The sequence below is a fragment of the Peromyscus maniculatus genome, chromosome X (assembly GCF_049852395.1).
Source record: "Peromyscus maniculatus bairdii isolate BWxNUB_F1_BW_parent chromosome X, HU_Pman_BW_mat_3.1, whole genome shotgun sequence".
In the NCBI taxonomy this organism is placed as follows: domain Eukaryota; kingdom Metazoa; phylum Chordata; class Mammalia; order Rodentia; family Cricetidae; genus Peromyscus; species Peromyscus maniculatus.
Window position 1 is genome coordinate 21,681,058 of NC_134875.1, and position 26,940 is coordinate 21,707,997.

Sequence of the window (26,940 nt, forward strand, 5' to 3'; positions counted from 1 at the left end):
AGAGAGAGAGAGAGAGAGAGAGAGAGAGAGAGAGAGAGAGCAAGCTTGTATGAGTGTGTGCATGTGCCAAGAGGACATTGGACTTCATGGAGCTGAAGTAACAGGTAAGTGAGCCACCAGACTTGGGTGGTGGAAACTGAACTCCTGCTCTTTGCAAGAGCAGCGAATGCTCTTAATCACTAAGCCATTTCTTCAGCTTCTGTTTTTCCTAAAATAAAAATACTTAATTTTTAATTGCGTGTATGTGTGTCTATGCCACATCCCCGTGGGTTCCCCGTGAGACGAGGGTGTGGAGTACTCTGGAGCTGGAGTTAAAGGACGTGGTGAAGCTGCTTGAGATGGATGCTGAGAAGCCAACTTGGGTCTTCTGGAAGAGCAGCAAGTGCTCTCAGTCACTTGGCCATCTCTCTAGCTCTATTTTGCTGTATTTTCAAATTAATTCATAATTATTATATTTCCCATGCTTTGTAGCATTGGATGGTTGAAATGATGCAGTATCTTAGAAGGGATTTTCAGTGCTGAAAATGAGATGATTTAATATTTTTGCAGTTGTTATAATGCCACATAGCATGTAGTTAGTGCCATGTAGGTGTTTTTTAAACAATTCCAGCTCTCATATGCATCGTATTATGATTGTTAGAATCTCCATAAGCCTTGGGAAGAAAATGAATCTTTTATTTTTGCCTGGTGCAGCTAAAACAGATGATCTGAAAAAGAAATCAGACCTTGGTAGACAGCAAACCAACAAAACCGAGGGATTTAATAAATGAGTAAGGGAGGGGTTAGGGGCAGGGTTAGGGTTAGGGTTGACTAAGAGATGGCTCAGAAGTTAAGGATCTTGCTGCTGTTACAGAGAACCAGAGTTCCAAACCCAGCAGCTCACAGTCACCTTCTACTGCAGCTCCAGGGGATCCAGCGCCCTCTCTGACCTCCTCAGGAGTGCATGCAGGCATGCATATGCATACTAGAGAAATGACTGGGGATCAGAGAGGTCAGAGTACAAATATGGAGTGAAAAAATGTGAAAATCCCTTTCTTTTGAATATTAGTCTAAAAACTGATACTTCAGTCTCCAAACGATTGGCTCTTTTCGAAATACGGCGCCAGGGTTCCCGGACCAATGCCACGCAGGAAGATTTCGGGCCCCCCTGGATACGCCCCTCCCTTTTGAAGGCGGGTTGCCGGGCTAAGCTCTTACGCATGCGCCTTGCCCGCGGGCCCATTGGAGCAGCTGCCAGGCGCATGCGCAACGCCCAATGGGCGACAAGATGCGGAAGAGCTGGCCCCGTGGAGGCTCCCATTTCTGAAGCGTGGGAGGCAAAAGAGGCGGCAGATCGTAGAATTCAGTTTGAGCTCCAGCGGGTCCGCAGGTCATTAGAACCAATAAGAGGAAGAAGCTGCGCTGCGGTGGCGCAGAGAGCCGACCCCTTTTTCTGAGTCTTGCAGGCGGGCGGGGGCCAGGGAGCGAAAAGGCGCCATCCCTGCGCCGAGGGGCCCTGGGGGCCGGGTCCCGGAGCATGGCGGACTGGACCGAGACCCTGAGCATGTGGAGGTGGAGCTGCCGAGGCCGCCTGGCCAGCTGTCAAGTCCTTATTGCTAGCGCTGCAAAGGCAGCCACAGCAACTGTAGCCGAGCCGCGCTTGCGGTCTTAGGCGGGAAAAATGACAGCATGAGTTCTGCCACTGCCTAGTTTCCTCCCTTTTCTTCTCCTTCTGTGCTTCCCTCTTCCACACATCCCCTCCTCCTCCTCCTTTCCCATCCCTGTGCTCCTCTTCTCCTGACCTTTGTCCTCTTTTCCCACTTCTGTCCTCTTCCATTTATCCTATGCACTGCATTTCCATCTATCCTTTATCAACCCCTGTGCCTCTTTCCTTCTCCCGCCTTTGTCTTTCCTCCATCCTTTTTTTTCATCCTGTCCCCCTCCCAACACAAGCTCTCCATCCTCCTCCGCCACCCACCCACCCCCACATCCTGCCTCATCTGCATCCTCCTCTCCCACTTTTCTCCGCCCTCGCGCCCAAGCCTCCGCCCATTAGCCCCCGCCCCCAGCTGCCAGTCCCCAGCAGCTCAGTCCTGCAGTGAGTCCATAGCAAAGCACCAGGAGCTGAGCACTGCTGGCTGTTTCTGCTAACAAGTCTCCGAATGGCTCAGGAGAAAATGGAGCTGGATTTTGAGGCGGACACATCTGATGGGGGCACCCTGAGACGGTCCAACAGTGCTCCCCTGATCCATGTGCTCAGGTGAGCTGGACTGGGGAGGATGGAGTGTGGGGTTCAGAGGTTTGTCCCTGGGCAAGAAGTCTTCCTGCCCGAAAGTGCCAGTTGGAGTTCATCTGGACTCCAAACTGAGGGGTTGAGGTCTTATTCTCTTCACAGTGACTTGGCTCCCTAGACGGAGGGAAAGTTTGACCTCACACTCTGGCTGCGTCTGAGAAAAGGGACCTCTCTACCAGGGGCCGTGTTGTCCAGTTCTGAAAAAGAATGTAGAAACCTTCTGGCTCTGCTGACAGGTTGCTTTTCCTGGCTAATTTCCATCAGGGCAAGTCAAGCTGAACCCCCTGAATTAGGCTTGTAACTTGACACCTGTCTCTAAGAGCTGCTGTTTCTATGCCGAGTTTAGGAACCCTGGCATTAACACAGGTTTGCTTTAAGAAATCATAGTTTATCTAATAACTTGGGATTACATGGGGCGCTCATGTCTTATTAAGTGATTTGGATTTATTACAGTGTTTTCAGTTTTTTAAGCTGCCTGAAATGTGTTCCAGTGACTAAAAGAAAAAAAAAGAGAGATGGCTTGTAACTTAGGTCAGTAAACCACAGGTTTGAGAAAATAATGGGGAAAAAAATCACTCCTTTAATTTTAGTGGCAGGATGTTGTCTTTTCAGTAAACAAGACACCAAGAAGTTTAAAGTAAAATCTTGTGGTGATGAGGGCTGGTTGGCGCACCTAATGAAGCTATCACATTTCCCTTTTGTAAGTAGCCGATTCATCTGAAGAAAATTTTGAGACCCCCGCACAGAGGGCATTAATACAGTACAGAGGAGTAATATTAGCCCAAAACATTTTTTTTCAAGCACAGCCGAAGGCTTGATAATGCTTTGCCACCAATTGAACTGATTATAATATCTGTATTTTGCAGAGGGGCAAGTATTTTTTTTCCCTAGATTTAAGTATGATTTTGAAACCGGGGAAATGATGAAGTGACTGTTGCATTTCTGATGTTGTCCTTGTCATTACCAAGTAATTTTTGGATATTAAGAGGAAATTGTCTCTTTGTCTCATCCTCCACCCTACCTTCTCTCTCCTTGTCTTGTGAAAGTCTGGTAAGCAAGCAATTGCTGGGGCCTTGGGCTGTCCCACTGACCTGCATTTAGACAATTCAAGAAAAAAGTGCCACTGTTTTGTGAACCACAGTTTAAGTAATTACTTGAAAGATAGCATGATGTGACAGACAAGGGGCGAAGAGTCCAGGCCTGGTTTCAATTGTCACCAGCTAGCTGAACTGAGTGAGTTATTTAACCTTTTCACGTCTGCTTTCTCATTTAAAAATGGGGATGGCTGAAATAGGTATTGTCAGTGGTCTCTTAGAGCCCAGAACAGTTCAGGTTTGAAAATCCTTGTATTCCTATCACGGGCAGAACAGACTGCTAGGCACTTCAGGGATATCATACAAAAGACCAATAAAGCGCCTCTCTGGAGAGACTTAATAACCATTTACACTTATTTTCTATTTCATTCCGTTTCTCTTTTCTGCTATTTTTGTGATGCTGGGGAACCTCTTTTTTTATAGAAGGTAAAATGCGAGCTCTGTATGTAGCTGTTTAGCAGTGCCTGTCTGTTAGCATGTACGAGGCCGTGACTTCACCCACAGGAACATACAGATGTACAAATGTACTGGTATGATAGTGTGGCTCACAGTAGAGCTTTTGATGGGGATATGTAAGATTCTTGATTCCATCTCTAGCTCTTCAAACAAAAATAAAAAGGAAGTTTACCCAACTGTGGTGGTATATGCCTGAACCCAGGAGTTCAAAACCAGCATGGACAACATAGCAACACCATGTCTTTAAAAAGCAAGGCGCTGTCTCAGGAAGCCTGTGTCTCCCAGTTTCTTTGAGTTTGAAGTAGGGGATGGTTACATTATGTTTGTGGAATGAGGAGAATTCCGTGCTGTGTCTTCACGGAAGCAAGGCTTTTGAGATAGGTGTGGAAGGAGAAGAAGGATTTTGACAGATGATGGTAGGGCGTGTGAGGTCAAAGGGGAAACATGAACAAAAAGAAAAAAATGCAAATCTCTTCAATTGTATCTGTTCACTTGGACGTCAGGACTCGGGGGTAGAACAGGGTGCTTGGGGCAGACGTGTTGATAAGACTTCTTTCAGTCTTAAGACCGCGCTCCCCAGCTCTCCTCAGGCGGTAGGTAACCCCTGCAAAGCAGTAAACAGTCCTCCTTGTTCTCTGGGGTAAAGAGATGAGCTGCTCACGTCTGACAGGAACTGGTTTGGGGGTGTAGTTCTGACCTGAAGCAGCTGGAATGAACCAGTCTGGAGCTCCGCCCTAACGCTCTCAGAGCTGTCCCCCAACCACTGAGGAGATAAGTGTCTAGCAAAAGCAGAGGCCGAAGCACTCCAGCCTGGCCCTGCCAAGAGGACGGACGGTAAGGAGGTCCTCGTCTGTAGAAAATGATGAGCCATTGAAGAGTTCATTGTTAATTACAGATTGGAGGCTGCTGAGCTCAGTTGACAGATAGCTTCCTTTAGAAGACATTAATCCTTTTATTTTTTACTTTTCAGTGACCTTTCACAGGTTTTTGAGCCGTATCCACTTAGAACTCGGAGGAACAGTGCGACAATTATGAGCCATCATAGCTTGGTAAGTATCAAAGTAAGTATCTGCAGTGATTTAGATTGGAGGAGATACTTTCAAATATAGCTCTTTCTGGGAAATTATGTGCTGTGCATAATTTTTTTAAAAAAAAGACTTATTTTACCCATTTTGTCTACAGGTTTTGCCATGGCCATTCAGCATTTGGCGCACACACACACACACACACACACACACACACACACACACACGGGTGGGGGGACTTAAAAATTGCCTTCCTTGCTGTAGGACTTTGTATTTGTAAAAATCATCCCTTGTTATTTATTTCTGCTTGCGTCACAGTTGTGAGGTAAATCAGGAGTAACTTCCAAATATAGCAGAGAACCGTGGTCTTTATTTGTGCTAGGATATAAAAAAAAAAATCACTTTAATGGGGGCCGAGTGTTTCTGACACTCATCTGTCAGCTAACACTGGTTGTCTAAAATAAAGACCCCTGGAAACTATGTGTTTATATTCCCAGAAGAGTGGATGAGTGTGTATCTTCTCTGTCGCCAGAGCTGTTGGGAATCACTGTATTAGATGGCTGCTCTGGGGAAATTATGGAGAGGTTTTTATATAGTAGCACTTCACATGCAGAGCTCACTCACTCGGCAGCTTTAGACATCTGAGATGTAAGCACACGGACCTCTAAATGGCTGAACTAGATTTCCATAGTCTGTGCACAAAGGTTCATCCATTTATTTATAGGACAGCCTCTCTGACCCCTGAATCATCTAAAATTTATACACAATTATAATAAGCTTCCCACTCAGTGGTGTGTTCGAGGCAGCAAATCAGAAGAGGTGTGTGTGTGGGGGTTAAAGGTCTGCTAATACTTGCAGCCGAGAGGAGAGGGAAAAGCAGAACAGCAGGCAGGATTTTCCCTCCCGATAGTTTGTGGTTTGGCACAAGGGCTAAGAGCCTGTTGATAGTCCCGAGGGTGTCGCTAGTCTAGAAGCATATGGCAGTGTGCGAGAGGATCCCTGGTCATTAACCTTCTCTGAATTTCCAGGAACATGGCCGCTTGGATGTAGTTTACGTGGTACAAAGTCCTTTCACTCGTTTAGTGGAGAAGAGACAGGGCATGAGGGGGTTGTCTCGGTCAGAGGCAGCAGCAGCTGACTCCCACACAAGTGACTTGCTTAGGGTCACACAGCAGTAAGTGGCCGGGCTGGCACTGGACTAGAGATCTTCCAGTGCCGTTCTGTTTGGTTTAACCAGTCTGAGAAAGGGGGCATTCTAACATATTTTAGAAAGATTTCCACTGAACTGGCTAAAAATACTTAAAGAGGGGATGTTAGCTATCTAGAGGTTTGATTCGCTTCACCTACTTCCCTGACGGCACTTGAAAATATAACTACTTATTTTTGTTGGGTATATGAAAAATGTTCTTACGTGTTATACAGCTGTGCTCCTGATAAGAGAAGCATAGCAAAGACGGGGAAAACGAATTGGCCTCTCTCCACTTCACTTAGCTCTTTTATAAGAGGTGAAGATTCTTATCCACTCTGGTCTAGGCTCATCTGTCCTTACTCCCCATCCTCTGCTCTGGCTGCCTCATTTTCTAAAGGGCCATGGTAATTCACTGATCCTTAGGCTGCCCATCAACCCCCTCCTCCTCCTTTCTCGCGTTTTTTGCTCCTTCAGAACCTACTTTAATCCTTATATCTCCTTTGTACATGTTCCCACACCATCATGATATTAATGACACTCTATACTAATATTACAGCACACTGTATAAATCTTAATGTGTTCTTCCGTGTCCCATAGTAACAGGCAAAGAGTAAAATGCTGGCAAATGAAACGGAAAGGATGAGATGGTAAAAAGACAAGCAGAGAGGACGTAGGCCCTCCATAATTTGCCGACTGATTAGATATATGTGAATCATCTAAAATTTATACACAATTATAGTAAGCTTCCAACTCAGTGGTGTGTTAGAGGCAGCATTCAGAAGAGGTGCGTGTGTGTGGGTTAAAGGTTTGCTAGTAGTTGCTAGCAGTTGATTTGGAGGCCAAATTACATTCCTTCAAAATAATCATAGTCCTGTCACAAATGTAAGATCTAATGCAAACAGATGGATTTTACAGGATTGTAACGGTCATAATGTAAATAATTACTATTTTCCATAAGAAATACAAATGAATGTGTAATAGTATAAAACCAAACATGACAATTATTCTGCTTAAGCAGCCTTATGCTATTACAACTTTTTAAAATAACAATTCTGGGAGAAGGAGGACTCCAACTGACTGAAATTTTGTTTCATTGTGACCAGGGGAGTGGTGTTGCTTTGATTACAAGGAGAGAAGTTGAAAAGATAGGAAGGTTGACAGGATCTATGAACCAAAGGCTGAGGGGCCCCCAACTGGATCAGGCCCCCTGAAAGGGTGAGACAGTCATTTGGCTTGATCTGTTTGGGAGGCAGCTGTGCATTGGTGCCAGGTCCTGGGCTCGTTGCATGAGTTGGCTGTTTGAATCCTGGGACTTATGCAGGGACACTTGGCTCGGTCTGGGAGGGGGGAATGGACCTGCCTGGACTGAGTCTACCAGGTCAACCCCGGTCCTCGGGGGAGACCTTGATCTGGAGGAGGTGGGAATGGGGGGTGGGCTGGGGGGAGGGGTGGGCGAGAGGGGGAGAACAGGGGATTCTGTGGCTATTATGTTGAACTGAATGGTGTTGTAAAATAATAATAATAATAATAATTAAAAAAAAAAGAAAAGATAGGAAGGTTGAAAGGAAAGATGAATTCTCTCAGGGGGCTGAGGTCCCACTGATTCCATGCTGTTCTCCAACGCCATATTGTAAAGCTTTTTTGTTCTTTAGTCTCGGCTAGCTTCCTGATTTACCACTGTTCACTTCCAGCCATTTCACAGCCCAAACAGACCCCCCTTATCTTTGAATTTTTTAATGATTTATTTATTTTGTTACTTGAGCCTGCATGAATATATATATATATGAGCCCGTGGGAGCCAGAAGAGGGTGTTGGAGCTCCTGGAATTGGAGTCACAGACAGTCGTGAGCTGCCATGTGACTTCTGGAAATTGAACCCAGGTCCTCTGCAAGAGCAGTAGCTCTTAACCACTGAGCCATCTCTGCAGTCCTGACGCCTGTCTGTTAAAATTCCAGGTTTCTTCTCCTGAAACGGCCTTTGTCTTCACATATGGTGCTTCTCCCTGGTGGTTATTAGGATGTTTTCTGATGCCCTGTCACTTGGGGTAGCTATTGTCCCCTGTCTTACCCCTCAGTCTCTTCCTCTCGAAGTCTTTGGCCCCCACCTTTTCCTCACACATATTCTGTGGGACATTGACCTCTTTTCCTGTAGGTCTGTCCTTCCTCCCTCTCCTTTCCCTGGCCTTTTTCAAAGAATGATCTAGCCTTGACTGTATCTGGCGCCTTGTCTCCTAATTTCCTGCTAGTTGGTAATCTTGCTGCTTCTACCACAACTCCATTAAAGGCTGTCCTTGAAAATGTCACTAATGCCCACTTAATTGTCTGTGTCAGGGGTTCATTTCTGATCCCACTTGAGCTCTTTGCTTTCCTTAACACCATTTACCCAGCATCTCCCTAAAGCTCCTAGAAGGTTTTTTTTTTTTTCAGCTGATAAATTATTCTTGTTTCTGGTTCTAGACATAGTTCCGTTTTTCTCTCTCTCTGTTTCAGAGCCACTTTATAGTTTTGTCTAAGATTGAGAAGTTGTATGTTTAATCAGCGTTGCATTGAAATTTCTGACTTCTTCCTCACTGGGGCTCTCCTCCTGAGGTCACTACCTTTTGGTATGCATTAGTTCTCTAGGCGACACACGTGTGCTTCCCACATCAGCCTGTTAGGGTAACCCTGTCTTATTTCCTTGCCTGCAAGATAATTTTTCAACAAACTCATTAAAAGTTCAGTGGTAAACATGTTGCTTTCATAATACAAAAAAAAATGACTTTACAAAGGATTTTACTTGTACAGTTTTTCTTGTTTCAAAGCTTAGAAGAGAAAAATACAGAAGGGGTGGGTAATGGAGGTGTGCCTTTTAAGGGAAAATCATGTCTCAGTGGATAATTTTACTTGAATTAGCTTTTGCCTAAAAAGCCCATTTTCTACTGCTCACATTAGAATGGGTTTTTGTTGTTGTTGTTGTAATAGCATAAAGCTTCTTAAGCAGAATAATTGTCTTGTTTGATTTGATACACTTACAAGTTCATTTGTATTTCTTAGAAAATAATAATTATTTACATTACAACTGTTACAATTTTGTAAGATCCACTGGTTTGAATTATATCTTACCTTCTGTGACAAGATTGTGATTATTTTCGGGGGAACATAATTTGGCCTCCAAATCATTTCAGTTTTGTGATATTAAAAGATGAGGGGTTGAGACCATTAATTGAGTCCTTGCCTGGCATGCATGCAGCCCTGGGTTTATCCCCAGCACTCCATATACAAGATGTTCAAGAGGTGGAGACAGGAGGATCAGAAATGCAAGGTCATCATCAGCTAGCTAAGTAGTGAGTTCAAAGTCAGCCTGGGCTATATGAAATCCTGTCTAAAGGAGAAGAAAAGATGATGTAAGGAAAACAGCAATTATTTTGAAGGTTAACCTTGCCTTCTTTCATTGATCCTCGCTAGGGTGGGCGGTGTGCATACAAGGCAAACACTCTCTCCCTGAAGCTGATCTTCCTTTAACTGTTATGGTTTGTGGTGGTAACATTAGAAATCAAACCTTAGAAATGATTTACAGCATGGAAGCAAAATGTTCTTCTTGCCATTTTAAAGTATTTTTGAGGACATTAATCATATACAAAATGTTATGTTGGGTTTGTTAGCCTATCTTTACTCATTAGTGCATCAGTAATAAAAATTGATATCATTGGCATTTTTTCTTTCCCATTTCACATAGCTTCTTATTTTAGATTAGTAGAATAATGAATACTTCCAAGGCCCAGTCTTTTTTCCCTTAAATTTATACAGCTTTCCATTCATTTGGGAAAAGTGCTAAAGTCAGGGCCTGTCTGGCGACAGATGGTGCTTTGAGGTTGGACACCTGGTATGCTTTCTCAAGACTGCTTGCATTGCCTCTGGTGTATTAATGTGTAGGGGTTTGCAGAGCTGAGTTTCTGAGAATATGAAGAATTGTGTAGGAAGAGGTTGTACACTAATACTGACAGCAGCTGAGGCTTTGTGATGCACAGAGTACTAGGTGTTTACACTCAACTTACTAGCTCAGGTCGGAAATTGAAGACTAAAATCTTAAAAATTAGTGAGGGTGCCACTCGGGTTAGCTGGAAGCATTATCCTTCTGAGTCTGCCATGAAATACTGGTAAGGCATGGCTGCCAGTCTAAGAAGGATAGTTCTGATCCTCTGGGATTATTTCAGGGTTCTTTGAGATAGACACGTGGCTGAAAACTATGATTTAGCACATGTGCTTGCTTGCCTTGTAGGAAGAAGGCCTGGACATGATGAACAGAGAAACTTCCCAGGAAAGGTTAGTGGCTAGGGAGGCCAGGGAGGGCCTCGCCCACTGTGTCCTGTTTGTAAACTCTGATCGCCTTTCCTTCTGTTTTAGGGAAGTCCAAGGAGGAATGCAGATAAGCCAGTCATGGGACGAGAGCTTGAGCCTGGTAAAGTGTTCCCATGTGTGCTGGTTTTATAACTTCCCGGAAATCTCTGTGTCAGTCAACTGATAGTTGTAGTTTCTTTCATAGGCCGACAGCCTTCCTGCTTCCAGAGTGACTTAGTTTTGATCTCTGCCTTACCAGCCAAATGTTTGAATGTGTCCATTTCTACTCTTCAGAATATAGGTGTGTTACTGTAGTAGTACTGCCATATGCTGAATGAGGGTAATATTTTATGTTTACAGAGTGATAGTGATTTTGACAAGCCAGAGAAATTATATTCTCCAAAGAGAATTGACTTTACTCCAGTTTCTCCGGCACCTTCCCCAACCAGAGGATTTGGACAGGTAAGATATTGTCAACAAGATGTTAACTGTCTTTTCCACGGCAAGCTGTTTATTCTCACACACATACACACACACACTTCAACTCTAAAGTCTCCACGGACGTGAAGAAGCAATGGAAACCGATGGTAGTGAACTGGGAAATGTCGTGGTATGAGGCACTTGCAGAGCCACGCTCTTCCTGTCAGATCTCAGGAGAAACTTTTGAAAAACAGAAAGCAGAGCCAGAGAGCGCCTTTGGGAGACTGGGGTGTGTGACTGTTTTAATGGGACATGTGCTTGCTCTCTCTAGCCGTGCCTTTCACCATCTTCGCAAATGTTCGTGAGCAGCAGCGACATGCCATCAAGTCCTCTTCCGAATCCAAGACGTTTTTCAGTGTAAGTGAACTGCAGTGTTGACTGTGGGGACTGGAGAGACGGCTGGGTGGGGAAAGGTGCTTGCAAGCAGGAGGATCTGAAATGAGACCCCTGAACCCATGTGTAAAGCTAGCTCATCATGGCCACTCACACCTGTAACCTCACTGAGACGTTGAGACAGGAGGATAGCTTCGGCTTGCTTAGCCTAGCTCCAGATTTAGTGAGAGACCTTGTCTCACAGGAATAAGGTGGACTGTGATAGACCATCCTTCTTTGGACTCCAAGAATGCTACCACACAGGCACATAAACAGGCACATGAACTTGCACATACATGTGCACATACACGCATAACATACACACACACAGAGAGAGAGAGAGGAGTGTCTGGAGTATCATTCATTACTTTTTTCCTCAAATTAATTTTATTATGGAATTTTTCAGACATACATCAAAATAGTTAGAACTTCATAATGAACAACCATATGCTCATCACTTATATTGAAGCATTAATATTTTGCAAGATTCTGTGTTTGAGATTTAATGTTGATTGATGGATTGAGTGTGATGCTGAGGCTTGAACCAAGAGCCTCCTGAATGCTAGACAACACTATCACTAAGCTACATCCCCAGTGCTTAGTGTTGATTTATATTCAGAGAAAATGCACACACACACACACACACACACACACACACACACACACACACTCACACACACATACTAGCATACTAATACCCTTTTTAAAGATAAAAGGGGTTATAGATCAAAATCCAAATACATTTTTAGTAAGACACTTTTCTTTAAGCAATTGTGGGTATTTTGCCTTAGTACTTTTTAAAAGGCTTAAAATGCCATGTTTTTTCATATCACCATATGCTGACTCAAATCACCCTACAATGTAAACACTTTGTATTTCTGACTGTATGACTGTCTATGTTACTTATGTGGTGGGCTGCAATGCTGTTAGTCTTTCTTCTTGGAAGCACTTCATATCATCCTATTTGTTTGTTTGTCAAAGCAGGAGTCGTCAGAGCGCAGGCAAGTGCATTAAGCCCAGTGTTCTTGGTCCTCTTAAGAGAAAAGGTATGTGGTAGCTGTGGCTGACAGTACTGTGCTACAGACTTAACCCTACTAAGAAAGTACATCTTGAATGTTCTTATAACACACCAGAGAAGAGATAAGTAGGCATGGTAATAAATGTATTTGTATATATACCAGATCGTGACATTGTACACCTTACTAAATATGTATACTTTCATTTTAATAACATTGGAGGGAATACTGACTTTAGCCAAGCTTAAATTAGAATTTTTGTCCGAAATGAATTCACAGAATTACTTTTCTTTTTTTCTAAAGAAATGTTAAACATTTTCAACACATGCTCTATGGGTTCTAAGTTACATAAATTAACTATTTTATGTTGTCTATATTTTTATAATTCATATCTGAATCATATTCTTATATTCATATTATCAATATATATTCCAAAAATAATTGCCTTTCAATGATCTGAAGAGGCAGGGGGATCTCTGTGAGTTTGAGGCCAGCCTGGTCTACAAAGTGAGTTCCAGGACAGCCAGGGTTGTTACATAGAGAAACCCTGTTTTAAAAAACAAAAAACCAAAAACAAAACAAAAAAAAAAGGCAATTCGAACTTGATCAAAGACCTTAATATAAAGCCTGAAATACTAGAATTGCTAAAGGAAAACACTTTAAGCTACAGGCATAAGCAGATGTCATTTTAAAGAAGAGTTTTAACAATTGCCTTAAGAAAAAAGCAATGCAGGGTCTGGACAGATGGTTCAGTGGTTAAGGAAGGGAGCACAGTGCTATTATAAAGGACCTGAGTTCTGTGCTCAGCACCCACATTAGGTGGCTTATAGCCACTTGTAACTCCATGTCCAGGGAATCTGATGCCTCTGGCTTCCAAAAGGCTCCTCCACTCATATGCACATACCAACAGAAATGCAAACACACAATTAAAAATAATAAAAATAAATCTTTAAAAACTAAAAAAAGAGCAGTTCCACTAAGGGTGGTGGTTTATGACTGTAATCCTAGCACTTGGAAGGCTAAGACCATAGAATTACCAGGGCCAGCCTGAAGTATATAGTGAAACTGTCTCAAGAAACAGAAATAGGTAGATAAGTAGATAGATAGACAGACAGACAGACAGACAGACAGACAGACAAATAAATAAGTAGGGGCTAAAGAGATGGCTAAGTGATTGGGACCAAATACTGCTCTTAGAGATGACCTGGGTTCAGTTCCAAGCATGCACATTTCCGGGGGATCTGATGCCTTCTTTTTTCTGGCCTTGGCAGGCATCAGGCATGCATGGGTGCACATGTATATATGTAGGCAAAACACTCATACACATAAAAATAAGAAAATCTCTTTAAAAACCCTCAAAAATAAATAAAGCAATTCAGATCCCCTTCAGGACCAAGAAACTAATACTAGGAAAAGGGCTTTGGTGAAATCTTTCCAGCCCTAGACTCACACACAAAATCAGAGGTGTTATATTTGATACAGCTTAGACTTGAGGATGGCTAGGTATGGTGACACACAACGGGGCAGTCACAACACTCGGGTAGTGGAGATAGATAGCAGGACGAGTCCTTCAGCTTCAGCAGCCTGTCCCCGAAGTATCCAGCAGGACTGAGGATGTAACACGAGTGGAGAGTGCTTGCCTGGCGTGTATGAAGCCCTGAGTTCGCTCTCTACGGTGGCATAAACAGTTTGGTGGTGAATGCCTGGAATCATTGTACTTGGCAGGTAGAGGCAGGGGGATCAGGAGGGATCAAGGACATTCTCTGCTACTTGGGGAGTTCAAAAGCAGAAGTCAGAGGCAGGAGGATCACTGTAAGTTTGAAGCCAGGCTGGGTTACACAATGAGTTCTAAGCTCCCCAGGACTGCACAGAGTTGTAGCCACTGGTAGTTTGCTCGTACTCCAGTGGATGGTCCCAAACCCATGCACATATGAACTACACTAATTGGACTTAGTAAATTATAAACCAAATCGTGAAGATACGAAATTGGAGCGGGGACATGGTGGGTAGAGGACCCAGGGGGTCTAGGAGGGGGGAATTGATGATGAGTATGATCAATTTAATTGTTTACATATATGAAATTATAAAAAATATTAAAGATGCTATGTTTTAGAAAGTAGATCCTGATATAGTAATAATATTCATATTTAGTAAATCAAGTCCCTTTATTTAATCTTTCAAAGAATCATTTATAACCTTAGGAATATTCTCAAGAGTATTAGATGAAAGTACACTTTAAACTAAAGTTATTATTATTGTTATTATTAAAGTAAAATCTGTTCAGAAACTTAATGGAATTTAATGTTCGTTTAGTAGCTATTCCAAAATCTACCAGTAGGTGGAGGAATTCCTTGCTAGAGTTGAAAACCCTACACAGTTTCAAAGCTTCTCTGAACAAAGTAAACGAGAAATGTAACTTTGGTGAGTTTCAATAACTTTCACAACAGTTCCAGAAGAAAAAGTAACACTACTTAATTCATAGTAGGGAAAGGAAGTTTACATGTGTTCTTGTTGTATCTTTTTCTGTCAGAAGTAGTTCATACAGTTTTAAGTTCAGTTCCACAGTTCTACTGAGGTATAGCGAGGCTCCTGAATTCAATAGGTTTGTTTTTTTGCTAGCTTCTTTGCTTGTTTGAGACAGGGTTTCACTCTGTAGTACAGGCTGCTGTGGCATTCTGGGGAGCCCAGTTGGTCTCAAGCCTGGGGGTTATGTTCCTGCCTCTACTTCACAAATGCTTGGATTACAGACATGTTTACCACATTTATCTTAAATGGTCTTTTCCATTCTATTTTCGAGCTCAGATAAAGACCATCAGCTCCAAGGAATATGCACATTTGAAATAAAAACAGAGTTCAGGGTAGGGGAGAAGAGACAAACAGCCCACACTAGTTAGTGGTAGAATGTTAAGCATGATTCCCATTGGTGCCATGCTTTATGATTACAAGTTCAGTGAAACTCTGTAGCTCAGTTCCAAGTTTGTGAACCGGGTTACTGTTACTGCTTTCCGATGTACTTTCAGCTTTATTTTTATATTTAGTATATCATCTAACTCAACCTTCTATTGCCACACTATCAGAAAATACATTTTATTGCTGTCTCAAGATGTGTTAAGATATTAAAAGATATGTAATAAGTAATCTTTGCTAGCCATAAAATAGCCACTGTGAGCTTTAACTGTTTGGGAATACCTACTTTATTTCCACAGTTGGTAAGCTTTGATTCAGGCTGTCTGATAAAATCAGTGTTCTCTTTTGTGTGTGTGTGTGTGTGTGTGTGTGTGTGTGTGTGTGTGTGTGTGTGTGAGAGAGAGAGAGAGAGAGAGAGAGAGAGAGAGAGAGAGAGAGAGAGAGAGAGAAGTAACATGCTAAACATAATGCATGAAAAATTTAAAGCTATTACTTTTTTGGTCAAGGTATAAAAAAGCATATGTCTTTATAATTCAAGCACATAAGAAGGTCACTGTTTTAAGGGGGAGGTATTTTGAGAGAAGGTCTTACATAGTGTAGGCTGACCTGGAAGTAGCTATGTAGCCCAGGCTTGAACTCTTGTTTTTCCTGCCTTCTGGAACTCTAGACTCCTGGCACATGTGGGAACTTTTATGTAATAGCTTGAAATATTCTGAGCTTTGGCTAAACAAATATCCTCCTCATTTTAGCAGTGATCCTGTGTTTGTAAAATTGTTTTATGGTAGCTACGTTTCTTGTGTTGTAGGGGAGATGGAGACAGAAAGCCAGCCTAAGAGAATCTTCCAAGGCACCACCAGCATGCTGTCTGCAGATGCTCCGCAATTGTCTGATCTCAGTTCATGGTAAAAATGAAATGAAAAAAAAAAACCTATTAGGGCATGACTCACGTTAAAAAGAACCACATTGAAAGAATATTGAGATAGTATAAAATGTAATCCATGCTCACATAGGGCAAATCTTCACAGAGGTGTAGATGGTTTTGAATGACCAGGTCCTCTGAAAGTCCCAAGTACTTCTTTGGAAGTACGTGTATCCTTTTTGCACATTTATTTTTTTTTCTCAGCCTCTGTGAGGTCAGACTTTCTCAATAGATAGGGATGGGATAGGACTGTGTTAGTGTCATCAGCCGACTGGTGTGAGAAAGCCTGTGGGTTGCTATGGAAAAAACGCATAGTAATTATAACTGCTCTGCTTGCATCTCATGTCCCATGCTTTTGACTTCTGAGAGATGGCTGCATTCTCTTAGCTATGTGTACCCCTAGGACAAAATCCCTGGCATGAGCAAGGGGAGGAGGATTTCATTCAGCTCATGGTTTCAGAAGGTCCAGTCTGTAGTTCTCAGGCTCCCTTGATTCTGGGCCTGTGCTGATGCAGGTCATCATGGCAGTAGGAATATCTGTCAGGGGCTCCTGCCCTCATGGAAGCCAGGAAGCAGAAAGCAAAGAAGGGACTAGGGATAAGGTATGACTTTCATGTTCGTGCTCCCAATAGCTTCCTTGCTTCAGATGGGTTCCTTCTCCTAAAGTTTCTGCCACCACCCAAAATAGTGCCACTACCCAGGCGACCAAGCATTCAACACATGAGCTGGTAGGGCACATTTCATATTCAAAACATTATACCTGTGGTATTTGCTAGGTAATGTGATCTATTGTGATAAAATCTTTTCAGAAAATTTGTAATAGTCAATCACAATGCTAATTAAGGCTGCAGTTTCTCATTGCATTTTGAAACATAGTTATACTATATAGTCCAGGCTCACCTCAAGCTCACTATGTAATCCAGACTGACCCAGAACTTACACCCCTCCTGCTTAAGCCTCCTGAGCACTGGGACCATGGGCATATACCATCAACCCCCGCTTAAATGTGCAGTTTTTTGATAGTAGTAGTTACTAATTCTTACGATCCAGGTCACATGACTGATGATCTTTCTCATTCTAGCTTAGGTCTAACGTAAGGGTTTTCAGTGATTTATGAGAGAATTGACTTTTTTTCCGATTCTTGAAGTTGAGCAATTGGATGCCGACAGACATCTGGGAGGAAGGCATAGTAGCAGTTCCTAGATAATATTTTGAAATCTTTCAGAATATTCCCGTCAACTTGCTGAGTACCCATATTCTATATACAATTGTGTAACACCTTGTAGAACTTTTCAATCCCTGGGTTTTATAGCTGAGAGTCCTTTTTTAAAAAATTCACAAGGGCATTCACTTTAAAAATAGAATAAAATAGAACCCTCTAAATGGAAAGAATATAAAAGCCACTCACTGCTCTAACAGTTGACAATTTCTTCTTCCCAAATTGCATGTGTATCATTTTGTTGAAGATAACTTGCACTTCTGGGTGAGCAAGTCCTAGCTTATTGTCATTCATGAGGCTTGCTGACTGGTACTGTTGGAATGCCTTTTAGATTGGTCCTATTTGTATCTTCCACTGTCTCTGTGTGTCCTTGGTAGCTCAATTGCTAATTTTGGTACAGTGTGTCTTCCCGGGTATGTAGAGATTGCAAAGAGTAATTCATGAAGCTTGTCAAGAGGACTAGTGGATGAAACTATATACCTGGTGCACACTGCATGTGGCTTTTTTGGTAAAGTGTGAGTATAGGCACATGACTATAAATAGATTTGCTTACCCAGTTATTTATCAAGTGATCCAATAGGGAAAAAGTTCACAACATTTTGCCAAGCAGAAAATAAGGGAAATGAGGAGCTGGGTGTGTAGCTTAGTGGTAGAAAGCATGTTTAGCTTGTACAAGGCTCTGTGTTCCACCTCCAGCATGGCAAAAAAAATGCATGATGAGATTTATATATATATATTTATATTTTTTGTCTTTTTTTTTACATTGCCACAAAATATCAAAAGATGTTCATGCAAATTAGAAAGCAAGGACAGGGAGCAGGTTGTGGTAGTAGCACATTCCTGTAGTCCTAGCACAATGAAGCCTGAGGCAGATTGCCATGGTGGAGGCCAGCCTAGGCTACATAGTGAAACAGGTTAGCCTGAACTATATAGGAATGCTGTATCAAGCAAAAGAAAACCAGAAGAAGGTATAGCCCAGTGACAGAGCACTTCTCTAGCATGCACGTGGCCACAGCCAAACAAAAGAAGAAAAAAGGAAAGGGCACAGTATTTATTTGTGGTCCTCTTTCCTTGTCTGGCACTCATCTTTAGCCAGCACAGCCTTAGCTGGCTATGCATGCTGTCGTGGAACTTGAGTTGCTCTTATAAACCAGGAGTGAACCTGTAGTTGCTGCGAGAGTCCTGGAGCCACAGACATTAATGCTAAATGAACCCCAAACTGAATGGATGCTGAGTTGAAAGGATCCAAGAGCCTAGGAGTTTGGGGTCAGTCTGAGCTACAGGGTGAGACCCTTTCCCCCAGGCAAAACAAAACCAATAACTGGGACAATGGCACTCACTGTGCAAACATGAGCACCCCAGTTCAGATCTGCAGCACCTACAGAAAAGCCAGGCATGGCCACACACACCTGTCACTTCAGTCCTGGGGGTTGAGGGAAGAATTAGGTGCATCACTGGAGCTTGCTGATGAGCTGGCATAGCTGAGAAAACTGGAAGCCCTGAGTTCAGTGAGAGATCCTGTCTCAAAAGAGAAGGCCAAGAGAGACCCAACATCCCACTCTGGCCTCCTCTGGTCTCTACATGAGCAATGACAGACATGAATATTCATATGCACACACATGCATGCACACATGCACACATGCACACACAAGTCTTTCAAAAGGTAGTTAATTAGCGGGGGGGGGGGGGGCTAGGGGTGGTGGTGGCGCATGCTTTTAATCCCAGCACTTAGGTGGCAGAACCTGGCGGATCTCTGTGAGTTCAAGGCCAGCCTAGTCTACAGAGTGAGATCCAGGACAGGCACCAAAACCACACAGAGAAACCCTGTCTTGAAAAACCAAAAAAAAAAAGTTACTTATTTAACTCTTAAGTAACATTTTTAGATGAATTTGGGGCATCTCAAAGGATCTTAACGCTTGAAATTGTGTTAAGATCTGCAGGACACATTATATACTAAGGATGCTGACACTTATGTCTACAGGGAAGAATTTTTGTGAGTTACTCTTAATAATGAATCTGGATTCTGCTTTTACAGAAACTTCTGTCTCTTAATGCAGTTCTATTGGTCAAAATCATACAGCCATAGTCTTAGAAGGGGGGCCAGAGATAGGAACCACCTGTGCCCTGATTTCTGTTGCTGAAGATGGGAAGGGAGCAACCTTTCTTTTGCTACCTGTTGGAGAGTGGCTCAGAGATCTGATAACTGGCAGTTATGATCTCAGCTTTTTAAACTTTTCTTTTTTCCCTGTCCCATCCCGCAAAGAGAAGGAAAAGATACATTTTACAGCCCTTAAAGTTTATGTGCTAGCTAATAATCTTTCAAATCTGACATCTTTGAAGTATAAATTAAGTTAGAACACTGATGTGAGCCCATTTAGGGTTTGTGTCCATTTGAGCATATGTTTTATTTCCTTTTTTCCCCTAAAAAAGTCCTGAAATCACTGTCAACAGAATGTGGGGACCATTGCCACTACAAAGCTGGGATTACGTCATTTTACATTTAGTATGTGTGAACATCAAGAGTTGGAGCGTAATTCAGAAGTCTGCCTTAGTTGGTACTTCAGTTCTTTGGTTGGTTGGTTTTTGTTTTTCATATAGTGGTGGCTCACGCCTTTAATCCCAGCACTTGGGAGGCAGAGCCAGGCGGATCTCTGTGAGTTCGAGGCCAGCCTGGGCTACCAAGTGAGTTCCAGGAAAGGCGCAAAGCTACACAGAGAAACCCTGTCTCGAAAAACCAAAAAAAAAAAACAAAAAAAAAAAAAGAACTTCCCTTCTGTGCTGTGGGGTGCTGCCCTTCTGTTCCTTACTCGGCTGGGATAGGACTGTGTGTGTCTGCAGCAGTGCAAAGCAAACGAAGATTCTTTCAGGGTCCCTAGCCCGGAGTGAAGATGAACAGTGAATACCTGTTTTGCCTGTAAAAGTGCATCAGTGTTTAATGTGATGGTTAATTTTAATAGCTTGACTTAGATTTATACTTTGTGTCTTCTCATTATATAGTCCAGACTGGCCTAAAATTCAGCATGTATCCCAGTGTAGCCTCATGAGTTCTGGGTCTATAGGCATGTGCTATCACACTTTAGCTATCATTATTATTTTTAATATTTTTCTTTTGCTTTTTGAGGCAGAATTTTTATTCTGTATCCAAAGCTAGCCTTAAACTCATGATGTAGCCAAGGACGACCTTGAACTCCTGATGCTCCTGCTTCTGCCTCTAAAATTCTGGGACTACGGGCATGTGTCACCATGCCTAGAGGATTATTTTTCTATAATTGTTTATTTATTTGTGAGGGCATGCACATGTGGAGATCAGAGGACAACTTTCAGGAATTGGTTCTGTTCTTTGAACTCAGGTCATCAGGCTTGGCAGCAAGTGCTCTCACCCACTGAGCCGTATCAGCAGACCCACTAGCTTATTTTTAATATGTATGTATATAATAGTGGCATGTGTGGGTCATTTAACTTTCAATTCAGATAGTCTTGTGTCTAGTCTCAGTTATCTTTGCTTTCCTATGATTGTCTGGCTTCTGGCCTCTAGTTATCATTAGCACTCTTATCAGATGTTATACGAGAAAATAAGAACTCAAATTGGACCAGACTCTGTTGCTTTTAGAAGCTCCGGTATAAGATGTGATGGTGATCAATAAAAATTACTTTCACACAGTAATCTCTGTGGATTATACAGTTACACAAGTCCCATTCTACATAGATGGGGTGATATGACATGTGCCCTCTGTGTAATGGTGAAGAAGACATTTTGAAATGTTCACTTTTATTTTTTTTCTAATTGGTAATATCTCTGTCATCTTTTTTCTCTTAAGTATCAACAATGTTTAGAAAAACATTTTACTGCACAGTCTTACTTTGTGTTTTGGAATGACTTCAAGAGTCACCTAAGCGAGCAAGCAGGTCTTGTTACAGATGAAATCTTCTAATCCTGGGCTCCCTGTCATTCTGGTGCTTACAATAAAGAATTCCTTATTTATCTTCAGATTATCTGCATGGTGGCCAAATGGTAAAATCGAAGTCTCTTTCTTCCTGCCAAATGGCATAGAGCATGCCCCTGTGCTGCCCAGCCAATATGTGCTTCAGGAAAGTCAATTCATTTTAATATTAGTCTAGGCGAAAAGCTACACAGGAAAATTCATGTATGTTCCAAAGGCAAATAGAAAGGTCCTTTTGATTTTCCAGTGTCTTGGATTATCTGTGTAACTTTTTTTTCAGTTGTTGAATAATTCATATTTTTGGACCATTTGCCATGTGGTTGAACAAATATCAGAGCCAACTAAGTTTTCCAGACTTCTTCCTTAAAAGTGGTATTATTAATGATGCAGTTGACGGCAGTGTGCATAGTGTAGAAGCAATGTGGGATCTACTGTTTCCATTTTTCATTGTTGCTTTTCCAAAACCTATTTGTAATCTGTCTCCACCTAAAAGCAGCCTCCAGGCAATAGAAAGAGATGACAGAGGGGACTGTGGTGTAGCTCCAGGGGTAACATGCTTGCCCAGCCGTGTGTGAGGGCCTGGGTCCCATCCCTAAATGGCATTTAAAAAAAAATAGGAGTAGAAAGGTGGGAGAGGAAAAGATGCCCTTCAGAGGGACGGTGGAGGCCTGAGACTTACAAATATACTATAAACTGCTCTGCAATGGAAACCCATCAGCTCGGAAACCTACAAAAATAATATTAAAGACATAGCATTTCGATTGCCTGCATTAGAACAAAATGGGGTTTTGCAAAGGAGCTAGTGACAGACTAGAACCTGTATTTCCTTGAGTCATAATTCCTTCTCTAATTTATGTTTTTCTTCCATTTCAAAAAATAAAAAAAGTGTCTGGGTAAACTTAAATTGCCGGACTACTCCTGCAGTTTGGCTCTTACTATGTTTTCTGGACTCTATACTGTCTCTTTACTTCTCTGTTTTGAATTCCCAGAAGTGTCCTTGCTTCTTCCTACACCTTCCCGAGTTAATGCCTACTGATCTTTCCCATCAAAATCAAATCTCACCTCTGAGAATCCTTTCACAGTTCCTCCAGGTTAGATCAGGTTACCCATGTGTCAGCCTCTCATAGCACCCCCCCATTCCTTCCCTTTATTGCTCACATCACAAAGTTTAATTGTTGTTTTATGAGCCTGATTATTTAAATCTCTGTCTCCTCCACTATCCTGTATATTCATTGAGGCTGGGGACCTTGTCTGTTCTTCATACCATTGTCCTTCAAATAGCTACATACTTTCTATACTTAGAATAAGTGAATGAGTAAATTCAAGGCAAATATAGAGCATAGATCCATGACCCCTGGGAACTGAAGCAAAAAAGGTGGCTTGATGTCAAGCAGAGATTCTCGGTTCCATGTAAAGGATGAAGAAGCCAGGCTTTTGAGGCAGGCCAGATTGATTTCTGGGAACACTGAGCATCTGAGCTGGGTGGAAAATGTATCTCTGGGCTGGCTTATAGAGGTGCTCGGTATCCAAATCAGTTTAAGTGGGAGGATGAGAACAGAAGCCTGCTGTGGGATGTTCTGTATGTGCTGTGGGAGCCCGTTCTCGGGTTCCTCGTGGCTTTATCCAGCAGGTCCGCATAGAGGATGATTAGGACCAGGGGCCTGAGTGCAGGTGTCTGAGATAGTCTGCACTTGGCTGTGCTGTGGGATGGTCTGTATGTCAAGTTGTTCTGATTGGTCAATAAATAAAACCCATTTGGCTGTGGCAGGAAGTATAGGCAGGACTAACAGAGAGGAGAAATAAAAGAACAGGAAGGCAGAAGGAGTCACTGCCTGCAGCAGCCACCAGGACAAGGAAGATGTGAAAATGCCGGTAAGCCACGAGCCATGTGGCAAGGTATAGATTTGTGGAAATGGATTAATTTAAGCTATAAGAACAGTTAGCAAGAAGCCTGCCACTGCCATACAGTTTGTAAGCAATATAAGTCTCTGTGTTTACTTGGTTGGGTCTGAGCGGCTGTGGGACTGGTGGGTGACAAAGATTTGTCCTGACTGTGGGCAAGGCAGGAAAACTCTAGCTACAGAGGCCAGTTGTTGGGATTAAAGAGATGCGATGGGAACTATGAGGAGAGACGGTTTTAGAAGCTTAACTGGGGACCAACTGAAGGATGTGAGAAAAAGGAGTCTTCCAGAAAGCAGGGAGAGCTTTGGATCTGAAAGGAAACAGCATTAAGATTTCCTAAACTGAGAAGACTAGGAAAGGCATATAATTAGAGGAGGAAATGATTTGAATGTTTGCACTGAAGCCTCTTGGGAGTGGGCAAACAAAATGGTCAGTTTTAGGGCAGTTGAAAGACTGTCCTCAAGGGGAGGAGTAATATGTCTGAAGACACACTTAAGCTAGTTTAAGAAATGGTACCTTGATAAACCTCAGTTATTCTTGCTCGAAAGGCTCTGGAAAAGTAAGAAGATAAATATGAGGACAGAAATCTTTTAGGCAGAAGGTCAGGAACCACCACCCCCCTTCCCAATAACCATGGCATGTCAAGAGGAACACTTACCATATGTTACATAGTCAGGTGCCTCCAAGGGGATGATCAAATTATCCAGAATGTTTTGAGTCTTACTCTAGGTTACCGTGGTTTTATAATTTCATAGGTTCCACAACATAGTCCATTATGCATTTCATTGCTATGGCCTTTATGCTTCTTATTATTTACCAATGCTGTACTGATGTGTGCGTCCTTGAAATCATGTCATTGCATGTTATGTTGACCCTGATACATGCATTCGCTTATAATTCTTTTTGCTTTGTCCTCAGTTCAGATGTTTTGGATGGCAGTAGTGTCAGCAGTGGCTTGTCCTCAGACTCACTGGCTACAGGCAGCGCTCCCGCAGAGTCTCCAGTAGCATGCTCCAATTCATGCTCCTCGCTCATCTTGATGGATGATCTCTCACCCAAGTGACTTACCCATTTCTGATTCAGTGTTTTAACTAGTTCCCACATAAAACATTCAGTGAGGAATGCAGAGAACTTTGATCCACGATGGGGATTAAAGTTGGGCAGATTGCAACCATTCCGATGCTCCTATTTCTGGGCATCTCTGTCCTCTAAAGTTCAATTTGCAAGCATAGTCACCTTACTAACATCTGTTTGGGCTGATCTCATTTTGCGTTTGATGACTAAATCTCAAATACACAGTTTTGGTTGCTTGGGGGATTTTTTTTTCTTAGTGCCTCAAAGAGCACCTATTTTCAAGCATTTAAGAGGGGCACTAATGGTATCTTCTGATTGTTCTTTCCCCAGCAGTGACATATTAGAGGTGATCAGAAATTCTCTTGCTTGAGAGATTTATAAAAATTCTCTGTTGACTCCATCCTTTCCCATCTCTTTATTTCACAGTAATATTCAAATTGCTTTGGATTATGTCAAACTTTTGTTGTTCTGCATCAGCTTAAAGTATATCATCGTGTTTCCCTTCCCTGTGTGAGCTGCTCCCTTGCCATTTCTCACCGAGGGAAGAAACTCATAGTCGCTTCCATCACTCCCTCATTGCTTCTTTGCTGTTGGAATGTATGCAGTAAAGACTGGTGTAGAGTGGAGAATGTAACCGGACTTACAGGATGCCTGCACTCATCACCTCAGGTCCTTAGGACTGTTGCTACCACAGTTGCTATTTCTCACCCCCTCCCCAACCCTGGTGCCCTAAGGAATATATAAAATATTGTTGATATTTCTAGGTGGTGTTATCAAGGAGAAGAAATCCCTGCCTTGACCAGATGTGTGGAGCATCTCCAAATGAACGAATAGTTATTTGCACAAAGCACTGTACAAAGCAAGCGTCCATGAAGCTGTCAGGGTCTCGGGTAGTGGTATGAGGCCTTAGGTGCCTTGGGGTACCTTGCCGTGCTGTAGGGGACGTATATCATAAGGTCTTGTGGAAATGGAAGCTTTCTGTATGTAGTTTGACTTTTCCCTGATTCCTTCTTGTCATTCAGTTTGTTTTGTCATGTGGTGCCTGGTGGGGTTTTTCTTTTTTTTCCTTTCTTTTCTTTTCTTTCTTTCTTTTTTTTTTTTTTTTTTTTTTGGTTACTGTGTTGTGCTAGAGTCCAAACCCAGTTCTTGTTCTTGGTGCCCTATAGAGGGCAGTTGAGTATCTGTAAGGAAGCCTTGAGGCGCTGGAAGGGTCAGTGCTACTGTGCCCTCTGCTTCCAGCTCTAAGCAGTGTATATGCAGTGTGACGTAACATATGCTCTGTCATTTTCACAGGAGGAGACTCCTGACTAAATAGTTAAGAAGTCCAAGTGTGATCTAGTGTGACATTGTCTATTACTTATTACACTACGTAGGATGTCTGTGTTGTTCGATTTCTCTTAATGTTCAATACAGCGGGTGGACTATTTGTTTAATATTCACGTGTACCTGCTAGAATTGTGATAGTCTATTCCTAAGTGGATGTAAGAAACAAACAGAAAGTGATTAAACGTAAGTCTTTTGAAATCTAAGATCCTTGGAGGTGGTTTGAAGGCATTCACAGACGAGAAATCAGCTTGCTTGAAGCAAAACCTCTTCTAATCATTAAAGAGCATCGCTTAGCTTGCCGCAGTTCCATTCTAGACTCGGGTCTGCTCTTAAGTTTACATTGTAATCACTGTCATACCGGCTATTAATGGAAGCTTTAGTTCCCATGTTGCTTTAGCCTGTGAAAAGCTCATAATCCTTCAAACCTAACATAAATGTGCTGTTAGAAGAATCGTCCCCTCGTGTGCCATTTGAAAGAAACGTTCCTTTGATGGCACTTGGTATATCCACTCTGTTAATGAACCGTGTTCAAAGGCTTCGCCTTCATAATCATAAGAAACGGCTTTGTCTTTCAGATATGTCTGCCTTCCCTCTTCTGTCTTATTTCCTTAAAGGGACACTTTTGAGTTCAAATTTAGGGTCCAAATTTAGGACTGTTAAGAAATAATCTTTGAAATGTGATGATATTTCAACATGTTAAAAATGCAGTGCTAAGGTAAAGCTGGGGCAGAAAATTGAAATTCTCCCAATGGTATGATGAGAGCAAAGAGGCAGGGGATTGACTTTCCTGTTTCAGGCCAACTCTTTCATTAGTGAACTTAATGAAATGTTTTAATTGTCATGCCATACATGTATACAGTTCATTCTGAGTACTCTCACTCCCGCCCCTCCTTGGGAACCCCCTTCTCCCCACAAACACCTTTCCACGGTCTTTTCCTCTGTAAACTAACCTTTTGTTATTGGTCACCTCTATATTGTTTCAATGGACTAGAAAGCTAAATTTGTGCAGAGATTATTTGGAAATAAGAGATAGGTAATTTGCTAATTCACAGAGGAGCTTTGTTGACAGTACCCCTTTATTTTTATATAAAGTCTAATATTTGCAGTGTAGTTATTGTTACAGAGTAAAATTCTTTCTTCCTATTCTCATATTATATCATATATTTTAAGCTTCTATTTGAAAACTAGTACAAGAAATGAAACCATAACAAAATCCTATAGATACTGGTTTTGCTTGAAGGACTTATAAATCACTGTTTTATGATAACTGCTTTTGGAATAATAGAAAGTTTTGTGAAATGTTGACCTCGTGTATCTCTTAAGAATGTGAATTTAATAAAGCATATATACATGTATAAAAAGACAATATTTTACAAGTCTGCCTCTATTATTCCTGTTGATAATTATTTTCTCTTGCCATATCCCAGGAGCT

The 26,940-nt window shown here is 42.2% G+C and overlaps 1 protein-coding gene across 6 annotated transcripts; it reads left to right on the plus strand.

Annotated features, from left to right (window-relative positions):
* Positions 1-1,294: 1,294 nt before the first annotated feature.
* On the plus strand, positions 1,295-26,874 carry Pabir2 (PABIR family member 2). 6 transcript variants are annotated; one of them, XM_076562603.1, is made up of 9 exons: positions 1,295-2,239; positions 4,793-4,883; positions 10,294-10,337; positions 10,419-10,473; positions 10,713-10,814; positions 11,104-11,189; positions 12,189-12,250; positions 15,933-16,029; positions 24,027-26,874. In XM_076562603.1, the coding sequence occupies exons 1-9, from the start codon at positions 2,142-2,144 to the stop codon at positions 24,169-24,171; spliced, it is 780 nt and encodes a 259-aa protein (XP_076418718.1). In that variant the 5' UTR covers positions 1,295-2,141; the 3' UTR covers positions 24,172-26,874. The 6 variants fall into 6 exon arrangements, with proteins under 6 accessions (XP_076418718.1, XP_006982354.1, XP_076418719.1 ...); XM_006982292.4 differs by having other exon boundaries at positions 2,008-2,239; positions 4,793-4,871; positions 24,947-26,874; XM_076562604.1 differs by having other exon boundaries at positions 2,008-2,239; positions 24,947-25,151.
* Positions 26,875-26,940: the final 66 nt, after the last annotated feature.